This window comes from Dasypus novemcinctus, chromosome 1 (genome assembly GCF_030445035.2).
Source record: "Dasypus novemcinctus isolate mDasNov1 chromosome 1, mDasNov1.1.hap2, whole genome shotgun sequence".
Taxonomy (NCBI): domain Eukaryota; kingdom Metazoa; phylum Chordata; class Mammalia; order Cingulata; family Dasypodidae; genus Dasypus; species Dasypus novemcinctus.
The window spans coordinates 48,518,263-48,545,304 of NC_080673.1; the positions used below are offsets into that span (position 1 = coordinate 48,518,263).

The window sequence follows — 27,042 nt, forward strand, 5'->3', positions numbered from 1 at the left end:
GTAATATGTAAATGAACGCACATGGCTGTGCTCACGTTACTTATGAAAATAGGCAGCAGGATGAACTGGCCTATGGGCCACAGTTTGTTGACTCCTAAAAAAAACCACCAAAAGTTGTTTTTTTTTTTTAATTAAAAAAAAAAAGCTATCTAGTGGGGAAAATTTTTAAAAGCTATTTTCCATTTCCAGAAATCAGACACTTTAGGCTTAACAATTAAATTGGCATAAAATGAAATAATAAAACCATACAAATGCTCAGTACATTTGTGAGTATTGCTATACAGTTCATAACTGTATAGTCTCTACTTCAATCTTGTTCCCCAAATGCAAATTCCAAAGATGTGTGAGATAGGGATTTATTTTCCCCAGCTAGAATCTTTATTTGTTGGTTCATAATTATACATTTGAGAGGATGTTCTAGAGATGAACAGGAATCATAACATACAGAGTCAATAAAAGACACAAAACTACTGCCTTTACCTATGGATCCATTATATACTGAAGCTATGAGATTCAGCTCACTTCCTATTGGAGAGAGTACAAGGAGAGAATTTCTAAAATCATATAGGTGTAGGCTCTAGGAAAAAAATTTATAGATAAAAAGGTATACATTCCCATTTATTAAGGTTCTTTGAGTTCATGATCAAATTTTAAGTACCTAAGTACTTAAAAAATACTAGCAGCTCTGAAAAAATGAGGTATCTCCTATTTTAATTTAAAAAAAAAGATAATGAAATAAAACATACTTGGTAATCAAACTGCACTTTAACTTCAATTTATATAAACTTTATAAAAATTAAATGATCCATGCCATGCTTTTTCTTTTTTCTTGTGTGTGTGCCATGTTTTCAATGTACCCCTGAAGCCCTTTCCTCCATGTGAGGTTACTTTGGAACAGTTTTATGTAACAGTGTGGTCACGGTTTCTGGAAGACTCTCTCTGATTATGTACCCGCCTGCTCTGCTTGCTTAGGCCTCCTCTACTTTTACTACAGACCTGGAGGAATGATGGCATCTTCCCTTCAGTCACTTCCAAGGAAGATACTGAGCTGGAGACAAGACCCACCCCCCACCAGAGAAGGAAAGACATGTTTAGTTTTGCTTATATGTTCTTCAGGAGTGAGAGTAGGAAAAACATGTGCCTCAAATTCTTTTTTGTAATAAGGTTAGAAATAAATCCCACAAGAAACAAATGCTATTAGTTTGTTCCAGTCACAGCTAAACAGAGATGGAGGCTAAAGAATAGATGGCATTCATCGAGTATCTCTGACAACTGCAAAAGACCCCTTTTGGAAACCCAGTTATATAAACTTCCATTTTTGGAAAATCACCCCTGAAAATTTTATTTCCGTATTATACTTATTGTTTTTCCTTTTTTAAGTAAATAATCAGGGTTCTTTTAAAAACCATTGTACACATTATTAATTTTTAATTTTTTCCCTCCCTCCCACCCCCCGGCTCCCTCATCTGTCTGCTCTTTGTCTTCAGGAGGCACTGGGAACCAAATCCAGGACCTCCCATGTGGGAGGAAGGTGTCCAATCACTTGAGCCACAGCCGCTCCCCAACTCATTGTTTCTTAATACCCCTTTGTCCTTCATTTAAAAATATTCTTCTTGTCACCAATTTAAACTAAGTACTGAATATTTAGACGAATGACTGTATATATTCCAGCCTTCATTAGTTAATGTCAGATATGCTTGTTCTTTAAAGAGAAGACTTATTTTGTCCAAAGCATTCTAGTGAGTTTCTATTACTATTGTGCTCTATCTTTCTCAAATGGCTACCTTTTTAAAGATAAAAATTTGTGAAATTGACATAGGTACAGGTAAAATTCAGCTCTAGAAAGGGAAAACAGCGACTCATTCCACCTGCTCTGCTGATTTCCGAGGGCAGTGATGGCACCATCATACTTGAGTCCATGGGCTGCGAGCCCTCCTGGCTCATGGGGTCTTCAGGGGGCAGGTAGGCAGGTGGCGGTGTATCAGCTATAGCATTTTAAAAAAAAGACAAAATCAATTTCTTTATCCTTAATAAGCACACATGCGCAAACATATATTCTCCTTTATTTTTTTGTTTTATTTTTTGTGCATATATTCTCTTTTGTGCTAGAATTTTCAAGAGATCAAGCTGACATTACAACCTCCTCATGCAAAGACTGGATACTGCAGACACCAGACTTGATATACAATTTCCAAAAATAACTGCCATTCCACAATGTTACACGTTTATAGTGAAAATGTACTGGGAAGAAAAATACCACATGCCAGTTCTAGAAATTGTTTTACCTATCTAGGATTGAGCCATTTTAAAACAATCAAAACAGCATTTAAATATGCTGTCATAAAATTCATGTTGAGAGATGTCTGTATTTTACAGTTCCACAGGTGGATGGATGCAATATGGGATACCTTAAGAAAAGGAGCTTCAGGATCTCTTGCATTAAAACCTATGCACTCTTTTTTTTTTAAAAAGATTTATTTTTTTATTTATTTCTCTCCCCTTCCCCCGCCCACCCTGGTGGTCTGTTCTCTGTGTCCATTTGCTGCGTGTTCTTTTTGTCCACTTCTGCTGTTGTCAGCGGCACAGGAATCTGTGTTTCTTTCTGTTGCGTCATCTTGCTGTATCAGCTCTTCCCGTGTGCAGCGCCATTCCTGGGCAGGCTGAAATTTCTTTCATGCTGGGCAGCTCTCCTTAGTGGGCGCACTCCTTGCGCGTGGGGTTCCCCTATGTGGGGGACATCCCTGTGTGGCAGGGCACTCCTGGTGCGCATCAGCACTGCACATGGGCCAGCTCCATACGGGTCAAGGAGGCCCAGGGTTCGAACTGCGGACCTCCCGTGTGGTAGACTGACGCCCCATCCACTGGGCCAAGTCCGCCTCCCTCTATGCACTCTTAGGAACCTACCAACTGAGTTTCATTATAGCCTACTGATTTATACTTCAAGCCATCTGTCAGGACTGCCTTTTTCCTAAATTAATTATTCAGAAACTATTAAATATCCATTTAAATGATTGCCAGTTGAAAAATCCCTAGTAATCGAGTAATAACGAATTTTTTTTATCAGTTTATCATAGCTATCTTCTATTTCAGAATTTAGATATACGTTTTCTTCTCAAATGCAAATAGCCAGCTAGCAAATAAGAGGCAAACAATAAGATTTTTGCACAAAGAACACTAACTTAAGTCTTGTGCTTTTTGATATAAAGTAAAGGGTACAGTTTCCCACAATGATCCTTTGTGATCCAAAAAACACCTTCTTTGCTAGCTACTATGAGCTCATCTAGCATGTATGATAGAGGCTTGGGAACAAATTTTTACCTTAGGGAATCATAAATAACTTGGATTCTAGATGTGGCAACTGTTTAATACTCATAGTGCTTCTTCACAGGTTCTCAGTGATTTCTATGACTGACTCTTCAGCTGAATCACAAATCAGTAACTTTCACCATCCAGTTGCTAATGAAGTCCCTGTTAAGCAATGACTCAAAACACTGAACCAGGACTAGAGGGACTTTATCTAAGATGCCTTTTTCACCCTTTCTCCAGCTGCTTTTAATTCAGTTTCTTCCCTACAGCTGTGTGCTGACTCTGCTTTACCTCCAGCCAGGAATGAAAACAAGAGCCTCTTCTGAGACAAAATTCAATGAATTTCTGCAAACTAGGTGATGGAAATTTCACAGGCAATCTACAACATCAGTGTCACTGGGAGGGACCAGATAATTATTGGTGGTACTCTACTGTTCCCATAGGTACCTTCCCTGACTCTTGACAACTTTCTCTTTTCCGTACTTTCTCTACATGGCCTATGCCTTAATCACTGACAACCAGGGACAAAGTGCAAATTCAGGCAATAATCTTCAATTTAGTTTCACTCTTAGACCCATCTTCAGTTCTGCACTACTCAAAAGTCTTCCAAAGCTAAACTCTTCACCCTAACCTCCCCATCGTATCCAATGGTCTAGGAGGGTGAGACAGGTAGAAATCAACAGATATTAGTTTGATGTTTAAACTACTCTATCTCCCACCTGCACCCCAAACAAGCAAAATACTGCAAAATAAACAGGCTTAAAATAAAAGGAATAAAAACATTAATAAATGGGAACAATGATTTTTGAGGACACACCAGCACTGATGTTGAATTCAAATTTACTTAAAAACATTTCAAGAGGCTTAATAAACATGTTTTCCCAGTCATTTTTCCTTCTCAAAATGCTAATAAATATCAAGTACATATCTTTGCTTAGCATATCCTTATTGAGGTCTACTGGCAAGAAAATCTGGCACTAATTACTTTTTTTCTTAAGATGCTTGCTTATTAACCTATAATTTGAAAAATATAATGTCCTAATTAATAATTTATTTTAATACATATTACATCATCAGATAAGCCTTTTAAAAAAAGGATAATTTTTTTTGTCTTTGGTAAGTTAAGTAAGCAGATGGTATCCAGTGCTTTGGTCGCAATTCCTTTGTTGTTAAAGTATGTTTCTTGGAATTACATCACCATTTAAATGAATTTAATTAAGTGGGGGGAGGGTGTGATCCCTCAGGAAATATCTTTTCCAAGATTGCACTTACAAACCTGGTTCCTTCCACATATGGAAAAAAAAAAGGTGATTGAGGCTATGTTTCTCATAACAGCAAATGTGTGTGACAAACTATTTTTCTCTTCCTCTCTTTTATCAAGAGCAGAAACTATAACAATTACGCCATTCCCAGAAAGGTCAGCTGTTTCAAAACCTTTTAAAAATCAAGGGAAAAATACAGCTTACTCAAGCATCTGTCTGTGTCTGACAAATAAAACACGACATTTGCTCACTTGGCTATGAGATTTCCTTTCACCAAAAGTCGTATTATTAGAGTACTGGAGCTTACTGCCATATACCAGAGCTAAAAAGCTCTCTCCATTCTAGGCTGACTTAGCATCTCCTTGAAACTGATAACACTGTCATATCAGACTAAAGAACATCAAAGCACATTCCAACCTACCTGGCATCTGAAAAGGGCTTCCTGGGTCTGAGCTGGTAGGAGAGTGAGGATAGGTGCTACTGCTGCTTCCAGGAGAGTTTGGGTAACTGCTGTTGGGTGAATGAGGAAACGGATGGCTGTTGGGTTGCTGGAAAGAATCCGGAAAAGTGGCATTGAGTGGCATGTGCGGCTCATTTTGTCCTAAGTTACGGAACTGAGCTAAGAGGCTGTGCTGAGGATTATATTCACTGTGTCTTGGAACCAGGACTGGAGGAAGAACTGAAAAAATCAAAGAAAAAAGGAGACAAAAATGAGAATGATGAAAATCTATAAAGGTGTCATAATAAAGCTGAAACATAATCTGTAAGGGACAACAATTATCTGAACCCTGCCTTGCTGCCACCTCAAAAGCACCATTCAAATGAAAAGCCATTTCACACTCAGGAACAAAAACAAAGGCAGTCTCTTTAGGATCACTGAGAGATGGCATATGCCTGAGATCCGCGGCATTGACAAACTGCCCAAGGAAAGTTTACAAAAATACATTCTCTTAGGTTAAAAATGTTAAGGTTCCCCATTCTTAATTTTTGCATTCTCTAAAAAATAAAAACAATTAAGAATATAGGTCAACACTGGCAATTCCATTTTCCAGTGCAAACTAATAAGATTTACATTTAGGAGTTATTTATTGAATGATATCACCACAAAATGTTTTAAATTGACACACTAAATTACTTTAAAACAAAAGAAAGCACAGTGAATAAAACTGAAGTGGTAAATACATTGAGCAGCATAAAATCCAAATGCCAATGAAGGGAACTAATCAGATAAAATATTTTTTGTGTCCTAATAGTCCTATTTTATGTACCCCTTTTTTCTATGAATCTTAATGTTTACTCAACTTTTCAGTAATCCTTATCACCACCTGATTGGCCAAGGAAGAAAAAGGTCAATTCTTCTTGCCACATCTGCTCCTCCAATTCACTTTTTAAAAAAAACTTATCAAAATATATCATACATACATAAACAATAAGTGTATAGTAGTTGTGAACTTACAAAACAAACATATAAAATATCACACACACAGGACTCTCATACCTCACCCTACCAGCAATACCTTGCACTGTTTTTAAACATTTTTAACTAATAATTAAAGTGGATCATCAAAATATTACTACTAACCAAAGTATTTTCCCCCAACCCACCCTATTAATATTATTATCTTTATATCATTTATATAGGAACATACATAAACAATAAGTGTATAGTAAAAGTTGTGAATTTACAAAGCAAACATGCATAACATCATACAGGGGTCCCATACATCAACTCACCACCAATACCTTGCATTGTTGTGAGACATTTGTTACAAAGTATGAAAGAATATTGTCAAAATCTTACTACTAATTATAGTCCTTATCTTAAATTTGGTGAATTTCCCCCCAATACACCCTTTTATTATTTTTAAAATACATTTTTGTGACAGAAGTTGTAAACTTATAAAACAATCATGCACATGTGCAGAACTCCCAAGCAATACTGCTCTGTCAACACACCACACACTGGTGGAACATTTGTCACAGATTATGAGATAATATCATCCGGTTGTTACCACATCCATGGTGTACATTTGGCACACATTTTCCATTCTGCCCCATTATCAACACAGTACACCTCTGGCATAGAAGCAAGAATATTACATTGTTACTGCTAACCACAGTCCATGGGTCACTCCAGTTGTATTTTTCCCATGCTTCTCCACATTCCCACCACCCCTTAAGAAGACACTGGATGAGCAACAAAGAAGAATTTGAAAGCATACATAGAAAAATAGCAGATTTTATGGAAATGAAAGACACAATAAATGAAAATAAAAATACATTGGAATCACATAATAGCAGATTTAAGGAGGCAGAACAAAGGATTGGTGAGCTTGAAGAAACTGCCTCTGAAAGTGATCATACAAAATAACAGTTGAAGAATGGAAAGAACTGAACAAGGTCTCAGAGAATTAAATGACAGGAAGAGATGTGCAAACATATGTGCCATGGGTATCCCAGAAGAAGAGAAGGGAAAAGGGGCAGAAGAAATATTTGAAGAAATAATGGTAGAAAATTTCCCAACTCTTTTGAAGGAGATAGATATCCATGTCCAAGAAGCACAACGTACTTTCATCCAAATAAATCTGAAGAGACCAACTTTGAGACACATACTAATCAGAATGTCAAATTCCAAAGACAAAGAGAGAATTCTGAGAACAGCAAAAGAAAAGCAATGCCTAACATATAAGGAATACCCAATAAGATTAAGTACAGATTTCTCACCAGAAATCATGGAGGCAAGAAGACAGTGGTATGATATATTTAAGATATTTCAAGAGAAAAACTTCCAGGCAAGAATTGTGTATCTGGCAAGACTGTCTTTCAAAAATGAGGGCAAGTTTAGAATAGTCATAGATAAACAGAAACTGAGAGAATTTCTAATCAATTCACATTTTTAAAATTGAAACCTCAAGCTACAGAGGCCACAAACTTAAGCATCCGTTGAGAAGCTAGGAAAACAATTATCCTTTCAGTCCTAAAAGCTCTATATGATAGGAACCTACGGTGTTAATAATTTGCATGATCATCAACCTCCAGAAAAGTCAATGTTTTGAAATCTGACACTAAGGCAAAGCCACTATAAATATAATGATCACAAAAGGGAAGGGCTGGCTCACAGTTTCAGAGCCCTACCCAGAATTGATCCTAAATTTCCTGCCAGGGTCACCAGACAACTTCTCCCCAATAATAAGGGCTTTTGGAAACCCTATTGCTCTTGTGGCCTCTGCTAGGAAGAGAAAAACAACCCATCTAGTAAACTGATACTAGTAAACTGCATGGGAGGAAAGGAGATTTAAAATCTATTATTGTTGTTGGGAGTAAGGACTCAGAATATAATTTCTCAAGGAAACAATATTTAGTGGCATTAGAAATTAAGCAGACTTTTGAGGGCTAGAGGAACTTATCCATAATTCATACCATTTCTATGGGCAAATGTGCTCATAATATTTAACACTTCATTTATTCATGAGCTGAAAAATTTTTTAAGTAAAAAATTGGTTTTTGAAGTTATCAGAATTTTCCTTACGCTATATCTTAAATTTCCACATAAACCTGCATCAGTAAGATTTGATTTCCATATCTGATTCCTAAAAAAGCAACCTTATTATAATAAACGTATTTTCTTTTTAGCACAGTGAAGGTATCTGTCCAAACCAAGTCATCAAAAGCATAAATTCTCCTTACACCTTTCAATAGTCATTTGCAGTGTAAACTAGTTTGTGTTGTTGAAGGAAAAAACTTCAATAGTTATAAAGACTCCCTCTATACCAATAAAATCTATATTCCAAAATAAATTCATGCTATGAAATAACTTCAATATTTTAAAATTATCTATGTAATTCATAAACATTCTTTTTCTTTTTGCTGCTGCAGCTTAAGTTACCACTTCTTACTTTTATGTCATGCATATAGCCTCAATTCTGCTTCTTACCCTTAAAAGGCGGCAAATATTGACCCTAAGCTCCTCCCCACAAATACAATGCCTGACAGCAACTTGAATCAATGCCCCATCTCCCAACTCTTCAGAGGTCCCCTGCTCCCACATACATACAGATTCTATTTACTGGAGCCCCTGCTTTAGTGGTTCCTATTGTCTAACAGTTTTAAAACTAGGGACTTGCTTCCACTGCCTGTGGATGGGGACTGTCACGGGGAAAGAACTGATCTTTGCAACCACGGCGGCAGAGCTCAATGTGTTTCTGCATTCCCAGCTCATACACCACATAAGTGTCGCTGCAGTAACCCAATCACACGATGTGTGGGTCTGAGGCAAGTACATCACAGGTGAGATCAATCACCTGTAGCTGTTGAGGAAATGAGCCACCAGGTACTATAAAGCACTCTAGATGAACCTGAAAAGAAAAATAACTTTTTTCTCTCCTGTGAAGATTAAGATGAGATGGTTTTACCTCTGCTGATATAGGTACAGGTACCTTTTGATAGAGATAAACTTTAAAAAACAATCCTGAGGTATGATATACATACAGTAAGTGCACATATTTTCACATAAATAGAATCACATATACTCTTTTGTCTGACTTCTCTGGTTCCACATTATGTCTGTGAGATTCATCCAATGCTGTGTGTAGAATTTTATTGTTTGACTAGACTATATCATATTGTATGAAATATATGACAATTTTTTCTTCTTTTGAGGAATATTTGGGTTGTTTGCAGTTTGGAGCCATTATGAATGAGGCGTCTATGAACACTCTTTTATCTTGAAATGATTTCCAACACATTCTTTCACGAGGCAGTGAAGAATTAGCCTGCCTCATCCACTCTGGTGGCAAAGCAAAATGGCACAGTACTTATGAAGGGATATTAGACAAAAACAAAATTACATATGCATTTATCCTCTCAACACAGTATTTCCACTTTTGGGCATTTATTCTGAAGATACCCCTCCAACAGTAGCCTTCTATATGTATACTCTTTTGCACTTCCGTTTTTCCCACCTATATCCTAGAAATAACTTCATACTAGTTCACAGAGATATTCTTCTTTCTTTTTTTTTATTTTTATTTTTTTGTGGTAACATATAGCATAGCATAAAACTGCATATAATTTGTCATTTTAGGGAAAATGGACTTGGCCCAGTGGTTAGGGCGTCCGTCTACCACATGGGGGGTCCGCAGTTCAAACCCCGGGCCTCCTTGACCCGTGTGGACCTGGCCCACGCGCAGTGCTGATGCACGCAGGGAGTGCCGTGCCATGCAGGGGTGTACCCCGTGTAGGGGAGCCCCACGCACAAGGAGTGCGCCGGTAAGGAGGGCCGCCCAGGGCGAAACAAAGTGCAGCCTGCCCAGGAATGGCACCGCCCACACTTCCCATGCCGCTGATGACAATAGAAGCGGACAAAGAAACAAGACGCAGCAAATAGACACAAAGAACAGACAACCGGGGGGGCGGGTAATTAAATAAATAAAATAAATCTTTAAAAAAAAAATTTTTTTTGTCATTTTAACCATTTTATGTATACAATTCAGTGGCATTAGTTACATTTACAGTGTTGTGCTACCATCACCACCATCCATTACCAAAACGTTTTTCATCACCCCAAACAGAAACTCTGTCCCCATCGAGCAATATCCCTATTGCCCTATCCTTCAATCCCTAGCAACCTCTAATCTGTCTCTAGGAATCTGCTCATTTTAGATTTTTCATAAGTGGAATCAGACAGCATTTGTCCTTTGTTGTCCGATTATGTAATTTAGCATAATATCTTCAAAGTATATCTATGTTGTAGCATGTATCAGTACTTCATTCCTTTTATGGCTGAAAAATATCCCATTGTTTGGACATATTTATCCATCTCTTCATGGGTATTTAGGCTGTTTCACTTTTTGGCTGTTATGAATGATAAACATTTGTGTGAAAGTTTTTGCCTGAATATGTTTTCAGTTCTTTTGGGTATATACCTAGAGTGAAACTGCAGAGTCATATAGTAACTCTGTTTAACTTTTTTGAGAAACTGCCAAACTTTTCCGCAGCAGCTGCACATTTTACATTCCCACCTGAAATGGTACAGTATTCACTAATTCAGTGATCATGGAGACTTTATAGAACATAACCATTGTGAATATAAGAATAAACCATATTTTATCTTTTTTTTTTTTTTGCTACTTTAAATGGCTTACTCCACTTAGTATAACGTCTTCAAGATACATCCATGTTACCATTTGTGTCCCAATTTCATTTCTTCTTACTGCAGCATAGTATTCCACTCTATGTATATACCACATTTTGTTTATCCATTCATTGGTTGATGGACACTTGAGTTGTTTCCACATTTTAGTAATTATGAACAACACTGCTATGAACATCGGTGTGCAGATGTCTATTCACATCACAGTTTTCAGTTCATCTAGATACATTCCTAGTAGAGAAAATTGCTGGATCATACGACAGTTCTATATTTAGCTTCCTGAGGAACCACCAAACTGTCTTCCACAAAGGCTGTATCATTTTACAATCCCAACAACAGTGAAAGAGTGTTCCTATTTCTCCACATCCTCTCCAGCACTTATTGTTTTGTTTTTTTAATAGTGGCCGTTCTATGCAATGTGAAATGATATTTTATTGTTGTTTTGATTTGCATTTCCCTAATAGCTACTGATATGGAACATTTTTCCATTTGCTTTTTGGCCATTTGCATTTCCTTTGTAGAAATGTCTATTTAAGTCTTTTGACTATTTTTTAACTGGATTGCTTGCTCTTTTATTGTTGAGTTGTATGATCTCTTTATATAAAATAGAAATCAAACCCTTATTGGATATGTGATTTCCAAATATTTTCTCCATTGAATGGGCTGCCTTTTCAACTTCTTGACGAAGTTCTTTGAATCACAAATTTGAGGAGGTCCCATTTATCCATGTTTTCTTTTGTTGCTTGTGCTTTCGGTGTAAGACTTAAGAATGCACCACCTACCATCAGGTCTTGAAGATGTTTTCCTATGTTTTCTTCTAGGAGCTTTATGGTTCTTGCTTTTATATTTAAGTCTTGATCCATTTTGAGTTAATTTTTTTATAAGGTATGAGACAGGGGTCCTCTTTCTTTCTTTTGGCTATGGATATCCAGTTCTCCCAGCAACATTTGTAGAACAGACTGTTCTGCCCCAGCTGGGTGGGTTTAACAGGCTTGTCGAAAATCAACTGACAATAGATGTGATGAAGGTCTGTTTCTGAACCATCAGTTTGGTTCCACTGGTCTATGTGTCTGTCTTTATGCCAACATGATGCTGTATTTACTACGGTAGGGCGTTAATATGACTTAAAGTCCAGAAGTGAAGAGTCCTCCAACTTCGCTTGTCTTTCAAAGTTGTTTCTGGCTATTTGGGGTCCCTTACCCTTTCGAATAAATTTGATAATTGTGTTTTCCAGTTGTTTAAAAAATGCTGATGGAATTTTTATTGGGATTGCACTGAATCTGTGTATCAATCTGGGTAGAACTGACATCTTAATGACATTTAGTCTTCCAATCCATGAGTATGGATTGTTCTTCCAATTATTTAGGTCTCTTTTGCTTTTAATAATGCATTGTGTAGTTTTCTGGATACAAATGCTTTACATCCTTGGCTATGTTTATTTCTAAATATTTGGTTCTTTTAGTAGCTGCAGTAAATGGAATTTTTTTTCCTGACTTCTTCCTCAGATTGTGCACTACATTGTATAGAAACACCACTGATTTTTACATAATGATCTCGTTCCTGACAATCTACTGAAATCATTTATTAACTCTAGCAGCTTTGTTGCAGATTCTTGGGGACTTTCTGGATATAGGATCATATCATCTGTGAATAGCAAAGGTTTTGCTTCTTTTCCAATTTGGATGCCTTTTATTTCTTTTCCTTGCCTGACTGGTCTAACTAGAACCTCTAGCACTATACTGAACAACAGTATTGACAGTGGGCATCCTTGTCTCGTTCCCAATCTCAATGGGAAAGCTTTCAATATTCCACCATTTGAAGGTTATTAATTGTTGCATGTAATTTTTATATCTGACCACCTGGCTGAATTTTTTCTTGAGTTGTTTTACCATTGATTTTTATTTAATAGAATTCTCTAGGTACTAACATTCTCATGGCACTAACAAATAGGTATGGTTTACATTTCCCTTTTGAAGTGTTCTCTCCTAATTACGTTGACTAATAGTGCCAATATAAGTTAGAAAATGGTTCACACAGCAGACTTATCTGACTTATTCCTGACCTTGATGGGAATCTAGTATTTTAAGATACTGACTTTAGGACTGAGACTTAATATACATATTATGTTAAAGGAAGGATGCACCGTTCTAATCTTAAAAAAAAAAAAGATTTTTAATTAGGAATGGGTATTTTTTGTCAAAGGATTTTTAGCATTTCTGGAGATATTATGATTTTTAGACCTATTAATTTGGTGAAACATTCTTGTACTCCTGGCATAAATCCCAGGTAGTCATGATGTACTATTTTCTTAATATGGTAATATGGTGTTAGAATCTCATGGCCAATGTTTTACTTATGATTTTTACATCAATATTCATACATAAAATGACCTATAATTGTCTTATGTGCATGCTATCTTTATCAGGACTTGGTATCAATGTTATACTTTTATACTTGCTTCATAAGTATTTCTAAGCTCTAGAATCTCATGGCCAATGTTTTACTTATGATTTTTACATCAATATTCATACATAAAATGACCTATAATTGTCTTATGTGCATGCTATCTTTATCAGGACTTGGTATCAATGTTATACTTTTATACTTGCTTCATAAGTATTTCTAAGCTCTGAAACAATTTATGTTTCTGGACAATCTCTAAACGTTTGGTAGAAAATTCCCCTATAAAACCATGTAGGCGTGGTGCTTCCTATGGAGTACATTCTCTGATAACTTTCTCTATTCCTTCTCATGAAATCTGTTTAAGCTTACTATCTCTATTAGAGCTAATTTTGGAAATTACATTTTTTTCTAGAAAAATTATCCATTTCATCTAGTTTTCAAATATATTTGCAAAAAGGTATGCAGTCATCTTACAATCAAAAATTTTTTCCTGGGAAGCAGATTTGGCTCAACAGATAGAGCATCTGCCTACCACATGAGAGGTCCAGGGTTCAAACCCAGGGTCTTCTGACCCGTGTGATGAGATGGCCCACATGCACTGCTGATGTGCACAAGGAGTGCCGTGCCACACAGGGTGTCCCCTGCGTAGGGGAGCCCCATGCGCAAGGAGTGCACCCCATAAGGAGAGCTGCCCAGCACAAAAAAAGTGCAGCCTGCCCAGGAGTGGCGCCACATATACCGAGAGCTGATGTATCAAGATGACGCAACAAAACGAGGCAGATTCCCGGTACCGCTGACAAGAATACAAGCAGACACAGAAGAACACATAGCGAATGGACATAGAGAGCAAACAACTGGGAGTGGGGGAGAGAAATAAATAAATAAATAAAAATAAATAAATCTTAAAAAAATTTTTTTCCCTTCGTATCAATAGTTATTTCCCTCTTGTTGCTTATTTTGTTGTGTATTTGTGCTTTCTCCCCACCACCTTTTTTTCCTAGTTGAATTACCCAGTGGTTGCCTTTTTTCCCCCAAAGAACCAGAATTTGAATTTATTGATTTAATATGATTTTTTCCCCCCTCTCATTATTCCCTCCTTTCATCTTTATTAACTCCCCTAATACTTTCTTTGGTTTAGTTTGTTGTTCTTTTCCTAGGTTTTTGATATGAAACATAAAATTTGTTTTCATTCTTTCATTTTTATAGATACAGGTGTTCAAGACTGAATTTTCTACTGATTATTGCTTTAAATGTATCCCAATGATTCTGTTATGTGGGTGTTTCTGTGACCACTATTTCCTAGAAATCTTGTAATTTTGTTTGTATTTTCCCATTCACCTACAAGTCATTTAAATACTTTAAAAACCATTCAGAGATCATGTTTTAAATTTCTAGTTTTATGGCATTTTAATAAGAATGGTGATAGCAATTATTTATACTTTGTAACTTGATGTTTTCTTTGGACCTACTATGTGGTAGGTTTTTGTGAATTTTCCTGGCACAGGTTGAACGGAAGATATATTTTCTATTATTACACAATTTCAATATGTATCCCTAAGAAATACCTTATTGATAATATTGTTTAGGCCTCCAAATGAGAGGTCAGCAAACATTTTCTGTAAAACACCAGAAAGTAAATATTTTATGCTTTGTAGGCCACATGGTCTCTGTCACAACCATTCATTTCTGCTATTATAGTGAGAAAGCAGCCATAGACAATAGGTAAATGAATGTGGTTATATTCCAATAAAAGTTTATAAAAACATGCAGTAGTGTGCTTCTACTTGTTTTTCCTGATATAACCTGTAGTTTCTGTTTTATATATGGTTGCTGTGTTATCTAGATATTCATTATACAGTTTCCTTTTTGTTTTCATGCTTTTCGGGAGTTCTATTTTGTCCTATAATAGAATCACAACTCCTGCTTTCATTTTGTTTCCATTTGCCTCATATACCTTTTGTAGCAGTTTGATATTATTGATGAATTCCAAAAAGAAATATTGGATTATGTTTGTAAATTGATCATTTCCTCTGGACATACTGGATTCACACGTTTACCTGATAAAGTAATTATATAAACCTCTTGTGCCAGCAGGACAGAGTTGGAGGGTTTTTGATGTTGGAGTATGAAGCTGAGGCTAAAGCCTTAAGCTGGAGCCCTGGGAAGAGAGGAACCCTAAATGTGGAAAGAAGCAAGCCCTGGGAAGAGAGGAACCCAGGAAGCCTGAACCCTGGCAGACATTGGCAGCCATCTTGCTCTAAGACGCTGGTGAGGGAAGTAACTTATGCTTTATGGCTGGTATCTGTAAGCTCCTACCCAAATAAATATCCTTTATAAAAACCAACCAATTTCTGGTATTTTGCATCAGCTCCCCTTTGGCTGACTAATACACCTTTGCTATATCCTCTATTTTTAGACTTTTAATCACTTTTTGCAGGGTATAGGTCTCTTGAATACATCAAAGAGTTGAGTTTTGCTTTATTACTCAATTTGAAAATCTTTTGCTTTTAATAAATGTGTTGATATATTTGGTCACAACTCTGTTATATTACTTTATAGTTGCTTTACATTTATTGTATTTGTCTATGTGATATAACTTTTCTTTGCTTACCATATTTTTTAAAGATAACTTTGTATTTCTTTTCTATGGTTACTTTCATATTTGTAACTTTTAGCATTTTCAATCTCCATTTTTTCCTTACTTAACTTAATACTTTCTGGTTTGTCAGTATTAAATGGTGTCCTTTGACTCTCATCTATTACTTATTCAACAGTCAACAACCTTACTCTTTCCCATTTCTCTACTGTTTCTATACCAGTTTTAAAGTTCTACTGCTTTGTTGGAACATGTAAGGCTTACAAAGTATTCTTTCACACATATCTCTACTTCTATTTTAGCCTTATCTCTACAAGTAAATAAATCAATTGCTTACCACCAGTCCTTTTCCAAAGTTTCTCCAGTGATCTCTTAGTCCAATAAAGGAATCTGCTTACCAGCAGATTCCTCAGTAAAAGCTCACTGGAATAGTATTTCCCAAGTTCTTGCACATTTAAAAGTTTTTCTATACCCTTAATACTTGAAGGACAGCTTGGCTTACGCTGGCTTTTCTTAATTGTCTTGAGAATGCTTTTTCACTGTTGCCTATTTCTGTATGATGCTTTTCAGAAGTTTGATTCCAGCCTTAATTTCTTATTTTTATGCAGTGTATTCTTTTTGCCTGCAAGCTGTTTGTCTTTGTCTTTAGAGTCTAATGGTTTTACAAGGATATACCTCAAAGTTGACTGTTCTAGGTGAGTTTTTCAAAGTTTATTGTAGGTACTTTCAATATTTAGATTTAGGCTTTCTCTTAGTCTTAGAAAGTTTTCTTGGCTTATAGTTTTAAGTATTAGTCGTGTTCCACTTTCTCCTCCTCATTTCCTCACCCCCACCCCATGGGGGCCTGAGGACTCCAATTATACATATACCGAATATTCTTTACCTGCCTTCCATTCCATCCCTTTTCTCTGACCCTTTTTAATTCTTTATCTCCTTTTTATTCTTATTTGTTTTCTTGCCTCTCTTAAATAAACCTTATTAAATTTCAGTAAGAGTCTATCTCCCTTCAACACACTGTAATTTATCTTTTATTTCTGAAATGATTTTGTCTTTATAATTTATTTCCTGAGTTCCATCAACTCTCATTGATTTTCTTTCCCTTTTGTCCATTTCTGTACTTAGTTTCTGAATTTCTTATTTTTCCACTTGTTTGAGGTTATTTCATTTATTTTTAAGTATTGCCTTAAACTTAAATTCAAAACACAGAATGGAAGGAATTATTAGCAGAGCACACATCTGATAAAGTTTCTAAATAAATAAAAAGAATCCTCAAAATTCATCAATAAAAATGCAAACAATCCAATTAAAAATAGGCATAAGATATGAACAGACTCAGAAGAAACACATCTGGCAAATAAGCATGTCAAAATATGCTCAACTTTATTAGATCCAAGGAAACTAATAAATTTAATATTAACAGTACTTTTGTAGGACATTTGGGATGGATGCAGGGTCAATCATCTAAACAGAATTCATTGCTCTCCCATAACTGGGATGAAATATTAATCAGTTTAATATTTCAAAGACAGATTTAGTGACTCAAGAATGTCCCTGAAAACATAAAGTAAGTGAACTCTAAATTGTGTAATTTATTTCTTAATTTTACTGTCAAAATAATTTCCTGTAAATTTTGAGATTTTTATATAGAAGGCAATCTTTCATTAATATGTATTTCCTATGACCTTGTAGAAGAAGTTGCTTCTCTATTTCAAAATATCATCTATTACTCCTAATTTTAATAACTGATTATTACCTGTCATCATTAGCCTACTTCCATGGAATAAGTCCCTATAATTTAGTTCATGGAAGCATATTTATGTTTAACAACAACAAAAAGGGGCTCACAATTATTAATTATAGAAATGAAAATTAAAAGCACAATGATATACCAATACATACTTATAAGACTATTTAAAATTAAAAGAAATAACTATATCAAGTGGTGCCTAGGAATGTTGAACAATAGGTAATTCTCATACACTGCTGGTAGGAATGTAGAATGGTACAGCCACTTTGGAAAATATTTGGACGGTTTCTTATAAAGTGAAACCTATGTCTACTATAGGACTCAGCCATTTCTCTCCTGTTTACCCAATAGAAATGAGAACATATACCCATACAAAGAATCGTACATTTTATTTGTGAGAGCCAAAAACTGGAAACAAACCAAATGTCCACCAACAGATGAATGAATAAGCAAATTATGGTATAGTTATACCATGGACTTCTACCTCAGGAATAAAAAGGAGTCAAATAATGATTTATGTACCAACATACATGAACCTCAAAATAATTATGCCGAGAAACCAGACAAAAGAAAGTGCATACTGTATGATTCCACACATACAAAATCTAATGCAAACCAATCTAGACAGAAACCAGATGAGTAGTTGCCTGGGGTGGGGTGGGAAGTTACTGGTAGGAAAGATTATAAAGGTGCATAAATAAATTTGGGAAATGATAAATATGTCTATTATCCTGATTGTGGTGATGCTTTCACAGGTGTATACAGAGTCAAACATCAAATTATACACTTTAAACATGTACAATTTATCCTACACTAATTATCCCCTAATAAAGCTGTTCAAAAAACAAACTGAAGGGACAATTTTAGTTGACCTTTACCAATTAAAACAATGGCTAAAATTTTCTGTTCAGGGAGCGAATGTGGCTCAAGAAGCTGAGCACCTACTTCCCACATGGGAGGTCCCAGGTTTGGTCCCCAGTGCCTCTTAAAAACAAAGAAACAAAAAACAACAAGCAAACAAACGAAAAAAAGTGGTTTTTTTTTGGTTACCCATTCCTTTTCCACTCCTATCTTCAAGATCTGGGAACCATTTCTCTGAGCTTCATTAGTACTATATTCCTGATTAAAGCAGTTTTATCCTACTACCTCTAGTTCTGAGGCTATAAATATGTATCTCCCAATTTAGAATCCATATCCAGGGAAGGAATTCCAGTTGACTATCTAGATACACCAACACTTGCAGTGAAAATCAACCAAAGATATCAAAAGTAAAGAGCTGCAAGGAAGCCTCATGTTAAAGTGGTGATAACAATTAAGGCATGCAATGTCTTGTGTGAGCCATTAGTGTTAATAAACAGAACTAAAAGGTTAAAAATAAACAGATGTCCTACACGCTACTGGAAGAGACTTCTCTGTCAAATTTATCTAAATTTCAATTTAACCCTCTACAAATAGCTGTAATCAGTGCTTCAATACACTCAAATTATCTTCAGAATCTCTCTGAAAGACATTTTCCCAGTATTTCTCAACATTTTCTATCAAAGTAAACCTTACTGGTAAAGGAGAGTAAATTCCTGCCAAAGGAGCATCTGGGGTTCCAGCAACTCCAATGAAATTGTGAAGCAATTCTTTATCTTACAAACTCATACATTTTAAGTTCTACGCCTTACTAGTTACCAAAGATAAAAAAATAATAATAATAAAAATAATGAAACAATTAAAAAATAGTATTTTATAATTAGTTACAATGAGGCAAAACTGATGCTTCAGGAATATGTGCCATTTTACTTAGGGCTTTGAGTGAGTACCCAGAATGGCACACTGTGCTGGTTTGAGTGGTAGTGCCCTAGTCTGAAATGTGTGGCTTGCCTAAATAGGCTGTTTCATATACAATTTCAACAAATAATTAATTTCCTAGAAAATTACAGTAAAAAGTGACTGGTAACAGCAAGGAAGGATAATGAAGATACAGACTCGAGAACTAAGGTCATTTATGTAGAAGCAAGGAGACACTCATCAACAGATTACTAGGTAATCATATTCAACAAAACTCACATCAATACCACTTCCAAATGAATATTTATTAAGCCTGGAACCACAGAATACATTACACAACCTTACAGATTAGTGTTTAGAGGGGTAACTTTCTCATCTAACGGCACATACTAAGTGTTGATGTTGGACTTCAAAAGGTGGCAATACACTCTTGGAACCATGATGCTCTACTGCCTCGGTGGACAAATTAAATTTAAGGTTTGTCATTTTGAAGAAGAAAACTCCAGTCTAACTTCATGAGTTAAGAGCAGTATCTAACTTCCTGATGATGCATAAGAAATTAATCATTATCAAATTAAATGTGTACAGCTGGAAGACTTTATAATATAAGTAGGGTTTCTATGTGTTTCAGTTTGCCTGGGACAGTCCCAATTTATGCCTGTTGTCTGATGTAGTATTAACGCAACCCTTTTCATTCTCAAAAGTGTCCTTGTTTAGACAATAAATTATATGGTTACCCAAACTATAAGCAACAACTAATTAAGTTCAGGAGAGGGAAAAAAACGGGTCTTGAACAGCTGCCAGGTCTAGAAAGAAATATTACCATAGAAGAAAAGAGACACATGGAAGCCAGTTAGGCAGAGTTAAGCCTACACACATGTGCTGATCTAAAATAACAAGGCCCAGGCACCTCTCCCCTGGGTGGAATCCTAAAGGACAATAACGTTGCTCTCTCCCAGATGTCTTCTCCCCCCAGTCCTTATTCTTTCAGCAATATTTCAGGTAAGGAAAAATGATATCCATTTTCTATGGGGAAAAGAAAAACCATTTAAAATAATTATTCATGTTTAAAATATTGCTATACATACCTCCTATGTACAATTCTTATCTCTTAGGTGAGAGGTTGATTAATCAGTTAAAAGAATTAGGATTTGCAAGCTCTAGGCCTGACAAGTCAGAAATAGGAAGGGGCAGAGAGTGAGAACTGTCTTCTTACCGCTTCTTCTAGTCTTCAGGCAATTTTTATTTTAGAGGAAAATAGAAATATTGGAGTACCAACTCCTCTGGGAAACCATTTTCTCTGATGCCCTCATAAGGTCACTCCACTTGGGGCAACTTCTAAGAATGACTAAAAGCTGGGACTTCCCTTTAAAGGTTACTCCTACTGGTTAATTTGAATTACAAGAATCTCCTCTGAGAGGAGACCAATGTTAACTTTTCTTTACCCATCAAGTTGTATATGATTTGAGTTATTTAAAAACCAGACAGTGCTGTCTCATTTCCTGTATTCCAGGAATTCTAACCCTGGTAAACCCTGAGCTGGCTTTGCACCCTCAACCTGCCTCTCTCCCCCAGTACCAAGTGTATTCTGGGGGTAAAAAAAAAAAAAAAAAAAGGGCTCTAGGTGATGTGATTTCATCACACCTCCCTCCACCCACCCGAAAATCATCAATTGCTATCTCCCCTTCTTTTCCTGACCTCTCAGGAGGAAAAAAAACTTGAGATCTCTGCCTTTTTTTCTATGCATTTCTTTTGGTTAAAAAGTACGATCCCTTTTCCAGTCAACAAGAAAACCAAACTAAGAGGAATCAAGAGTTTCAGGAGGCATTTGTGATTCTGCTATTGGACCCAGGTTTTCTGCATTGCATAGGCATGAGGAAAAGTAATGAAAAAGAAACAGCTAAAATTGGAAAGAGGGGCTGAGCTCTGAAAGGCATTCCAGTACACCCTCTCTACGTGTGTTTGTTCAAGATTTTAAAGTACAGTTTGAAACTCCCATCACCAAGGCATCAGTGGTAAAATAGCTTAGTAATGTGACTAATGCTGACAAATCCCCACCTGGGTTTTAGTTTGGCTACATGTTCATGAAAAGGAAGTTGTATTTTTTTTCTCCTTTTTCTAATTACACGAGTGTCTAAGAGTCAGGCACTTGCCTAAGTTTATCCATACAAACAATGGCAAACAAGCTGGCTATTACTGGGAGGTACATAAATGCTTTCTAGCTCTGAGAAGCTGGAGGAGGCACTTAAGGTAAAAGGCAAAGTCCTAGTCCTGGTATGATAACTACCTCTGCAGCTTTAAGCATGTCACTCAACTTCTCAGAGTTTCAATTTCCTCACTCAAATAAGGAGCCTGATCTCCAAGGAGCCTTCCAGCTATAAATTCTGCTAGTTCTCTGACTGATAATGATGCCCTATGTATATCTGGAGTTTTGCAATGTACACATCTCAGTCATAGATGGCATCTCAGTGAGGTCACCTAAGAGCAGGGAGGTGGCCCACAGTCAAAGAATGGCTCAGGAGTGGGTCCAGCTATAGCAATTCTCACTTGAAAACAGGTGTGAGGGTGACGGGCGGTGGCTAAGCTGTCAAAGCAGTTGTGCTCAATATAATATCTATACTAGACAGATATCCTCATGTACAGGACAGGTGTGAAAGGCCATGTGGACAGTGACCTACCTTAAAGTATGAGATGGTGGAGAAGACAAGATCACTTAAAGGCATTTATGAAATAAAATTCCTTACCTCAGGATATGTCATGGAAAAGATTCCAAGAGCCTTAACAAGGTTAATTTTAAGGACATTAAAATACAGGCAAAACCCATGAGTAGTGGCACTTGCTTATGAGGTGATGATGGTAGGGAGGATTTGAAATAATATTGTTAACATTCACTGAGCAATTTATATACATCCATCAAATACCGACAACAGGCAGGGCACTGTGCAGGGCAGACAAACAAGGACGTCAACAGCACAGACACTGTCCCTGTCCTATGGAGCTTAAGTCATCAAATCCTCGCTAGGGTCTCCACTTTACAGATGAGGAAGGAGGCTCAGTTCAGCTCAAGTGACACCTGCAAGGTCACAGGGCAGCCAAGTAGAAGGCCAGGGTTTGAATCAAGTTCTGCTCATAGCCACCAGACTACATTTTTAGGACTGCAAAGCTGTGAAAAAAGATTGTGGATGTTGATTTTAAAATTCCCTTTCCATTCTTCTGTTTACCTTTGTGGGGAACATCTTGTTAAAAGTTCAGAGATTTTCATGTAAAGGCAGCAACATTTACAGTATTTACTTTCTATGAACATACTGATTACTCTTGAATACAAATCCATTAATAAAGACAAACGTGAATACAATTTGAATGTAAGTAAAGGAATGATCTGCATTCAATAACATCCTTAAACTAAAAACAAAACAACAAAACAAAGCATTTCACTTCCTTAAAAATAACTTAAATCTAACTCAGCTTCTGAGAACCCAATGTCCTACATAATTCCGACCAGTGATTCTCTCTCGTCTGCTTTTATTTTGTACATCATATATTATTTCCACATTACCTGTGAGTGTGCCCACAGTACATCTTCTACAAGCATCATGACCTAGTCCAGATTCTTGCTCCAACCTTATCTTTTGCAGTAACTCTTTTCTCACCGCAACTGTCACTCAGCTATCCTGAGCTTCTTTTGGTTTCCATCTTTTGCAGTAACTCTTCTCTCACAACTGTCACTCAGCTATCCTGAGCTTCCTTTGGTTTCCATCTGTTAGTTTCATTCTTCTGTTCCTTTGCTCACTTCACCACATTTTCAAATCTTAGTTCTTATATCATCTCCTTGATGGAGTCTCTCCTGAGCTTCCTACCCACCCACAGTAGAAATGAATTCCTCTTTTCTTTGTGTTCCACTGCGGCCTAACCAGATTCCATCGTAGCATCCGTAAGCTTTCATTGCTTATTTGACATCAACTTACCTAGAACATAAGCCCCTTGAGGACGGAAGCAAGTTGGTTCTTTCATATCTTCCAGCATCTGGCACATTGTTTTAGTTTGCCACAGGCTGCCAATACAATATGCCAGAAATAGGCTGGCTTTTACAAAGGGAATTTATTAGGGTAAAAGCTTACAGTTCCAAGGAGTTCCAAGGCTGTGAAAATGTCCAAATCAAGGCATCATCAGAGATGCTGCCTCACCAAAGGCAATACCAGACTCTTGCCATGTGGCAAAGCAAAATGACGACCAGTCTCTGCTTCCTCCTCCAGGCTCACGTTCTCCATGAGCTCAGCTGTGGGCAACTGGGCATATGGTTAGTGTCTTCAGCTTAGGGCTGTTACACTGATTCTTGCCTCAAACCTCTCAGCCTCTGGGGGTTTCTTTGTCTTTCTGTGGCTGTAGTTTATCCTGGAGCCCACCCTCACCTAACAGGATAAAAACGGCAGCTCTTTCTCCCTGTTCATATCTGTTCTTTTAGGCCTCAGTTTATATAAGACTCCAGTGAGAGGATCAGGACCCACCCTGGGTTCTGAAATCTAATCAAAGACCCTTAAACTAAAGTGATTTAATCAAAAGGTCCCTTAATTGACTCTAACCAATAGGTCCCATATACCTTACATACACAGTAATGGCTTACCCTAAGAACATAATTTTCTGGGGTCCACAAAACTCTCAAAACAGGACACATATTAACAAATGTTTTTTTTTTTTCCAATTAATGTATGTGTATGAATATTACTATTCCTGGATCTTTTATTATGAGCTGATTAATATGGACCAGTCCTTTTCAAAGGGTAGTCCTCAGACTTCCTGCAACTGAATAAACAAGATTCAGTGGTACCTTGGTACTCATTGTAATTGGTTCCAGGAGGCACAACGAGTACCAAACAAATTTTTCCCATAAGGAATAATATAAATAAATTTAGTATGTTCCCAAACCAAAAACAATGAACATTTCAAAGGCAATGTGTAAAAAGATAGGGTTGTATATCATTACTTTACGAGAAATAAACTTAAAAATTTATACTTAGATTAAATAAAATAGAATCTTTGCTTGTACTGAGAAGAGTCCGTGGCCTGATGGGACGGTGGGAGGAGCGTGGTGGGAGGAGAGGTTACATGGAGTGCTGCCTGGAAGGAGAGTCCCCTCCAGTAGAACATCGGGCACTTGCCCTTCAGGTCTTCTTTCTCTTTTCTGCCTTTTTTCAACATGCACCACAGACTCTGACACATTCTCTGTCACCTTCACTAAAAACTTATCCAATGAGGGATGCTTCTGTCTTCTTTCCAGAATTCCTCGAAAGTGTTTGATCATTTAATAAATTCACATTTCTGCCTGTCAGAGCTTTGTCTGGGTGGTACTTCTCCACAAAGTTTTGAACTTCTGCCCAATGTGCACACGTTTCAAGGAACTGGAGACATCCTCCTTTGCCTCCTCCTCACCTGAAGAAATCTCTCCAGCCACCTCTTACTGATGCTCCTTCTGTAGTTCCTGCAGCTCCTCAGTGCTGAGCTCTTCACCATGTTCCTCCATTAACTCCTCAACATCAGCATCGACCTCCAGACCATGAATTGGCCCCAAGATACAAACTCCTGCACAGCTGTGCTCTGGGTCTGCAGGCTTGGGATCAGCCTCAAACCCTTTCAAGTCTCTCTGAGTCATAGCGCCTGGCCACAAATTCTGGCCTAATAATGCTTTTTCCTCTTTTGTGATATAGGTTCTACTTGGCATTTTCCCCCCAGAAAAACTCCAGTTTCATCAGTTAAAAACTTGGTGGGAAATAAAAACTCTCAGCCTTTACATGGTCTTGAAATTCACTGACAAATTCATTCTTTTCATTAGCACTCGCTGCCTCGTCATGCCTCACAACACTATGCAAATTATTAAAATTATTAAACCAGCCATAGCTGGCCTTAAACACTTCAACAATCTCACCACTCGGGTCTGGTTTGTTTTTCAAAAGATCAGCATGCAACACTATCACTTTTTCAGGTATCATTCCAATACACTGTCACTGGCTGTTTCTCCTTTACTCAAATCAATAACAGCTTTTCAACTTCCTTGAGTGTTGGAATGCTTTGTTACTGCTTTAACGCCTTTCATAACATCAGCCTTTTCTATCACTTCTCTATTCTTAATGATGATGGAGACAATTGTTGTAGGCATACCATATTCCCTAGCAAGATCAGTAATGCGAATGCTGCTCTCATATTTACCCATTATTTCTTTCTTTTGCTCAATAGTGGTGAGAAGTAATTTTCTTTTCTGTTCAGCGCTATCACTGCTCATTTTCTTAGGACTGATGATGAGAAAAAAATGCAAAAATACACAAAATGACCACAAAACTAAGACTGCAATAGGATGCACACAGGGCAAGAGCTACCTTGTGACTAACACATGACCCTTTGTTTCAGATGAAAAAGGTAGCCAGTCAAGAGGCAACCAATACCACAAGTTCTAGTGTGTGCATAACGTACCAAACAAATGACAAGTACCAAGACAACGTTTTCGCATCAAAATGCATCGAGTACCAAATTTGATGAGTTTCAAAGCAGTTGAGTACCAAGGTATGGCCTGTACCTCATACCAGACATAATAAATTGAACCAAAGGGATTGAGCCTGGAAAGAATTATTTACTCCCCCAGGCAATTCTTATGTTCCTTGAAGTTTGAGAACCACTGATGTAGAATATAAAGATGTCAGGGGTTATAAAAAACAAACACACAAAGAGCAGTCAGAATCTTTCAGAATCCAGTCTTCAACAGAGTTTGGGTGAATCCAGCTAGGAAGTGAGGGTGAGGGGTTACTATAAGTGTTGACAACAGAGCACTAGATTTCTTATCCTATGTCTCTACCTACCTGTGGAACTTGAACTTCAATTTTTTCATCTTAATCAAATAAAATTTCTAGATATCTAGAAATTTTGTAGAGCTCTAAAGCTCTACAGACTGTTGGTTCCTATTAGTAAATACATTAAAATAGAATGATGTAGAAGACTAACATGCCTTATATAAAATTGACAGGAAAATTCATTATGTATCCAAGTTTTTTGTTCAGGCAGCATGGTGTCATGGAAAGGCATTGGCTTTGGATCAACACAACCCACAGGGAAGCGGACTTGGCCCAGTGGTTAGGGCAACTGTCTACCACATGGGAGGTCCGTGGTTCAAACCCTGGGCCTTCGTGACCCGTGTGGAGCTGGCCCATGTGCAGTGCTGATGCCCACAAGGAGTGCCGTGCCACGCAGGGATGTCCCCCGCATTAGGGGAGACCCATGCGCAAAGAATGCGCCCCGTAAGGAGAGCCGCCCAGCACGAAAGAAAGTGCAGCCTGCCCAGGAATGGCCCCGCACACACGGAGAGCTGACACAACAAGATGACACAACAAAAAGAAACACAGATTCCAGTGCCGCTGACAACAACAGAAGCAGACAAAGACGACGCAGCAAATAGACACAGAGGACAGACAACCGGGGTGGGGGTGGGGAGAAGGGGTGAGAAATAAAGTAAATAACTAAATCTTAAAAAAAAAAACAACTCCATGCCACTTTTGTCTTAAAAAAAAAAAAAGACAACCCACAGTCTTAAATGTATGAATTTAGGCAGCATTTCCATGTAGGGACAAGACAAGTACCCCCCCACCCCCACCCCTGGGAGGATCCACACAGTTAACTCTCAAACACTGGTCCCCTCCCTGTAGCTTCTCTTCCTACCTCATTCCAATTTCCTTTCCTTTACCAAATATTTATTTGCTTCATTTCCAGTTATTAGAGACTTCATATGTTGTCAAGAGTTTTAAAAAAAAATCCTTCATGA

General features: G+C 37.2%; 1 protein-coding gene across 3 annotated transcripts in view; it reads right to left on the reverse strand.

Annotated features, from left to right (window-relative positions):
* SMAD1 (SMAD family member 1) overlaps positions 1 to 27,042 on the reverse strand; it is a 93,168-nt gene that overhangs the window by 22,014 nt on the left and 44,112 nt on the right. For all 3 annotated transcript variants that reach the window (XM_071214485.1, XM_004456511.5, XM_071214484.1), the window contains exons 3-4: positions 4,990 to 5,247; positions 1,869 to 1,985 (exon numbers count right to left, since the gene is read on the reverse strand). In XM_071214485.1, coding sequence (XP_071070586.1) covers positions 1,869 to 1,985; positions 4,990 to 5,247 — 375 coding nt within the window. The remainder of the gene's footprint in view (positions 1 to 1,868; positions 1,986 to 4,989; positions 5,248 to 27,042) is intronic.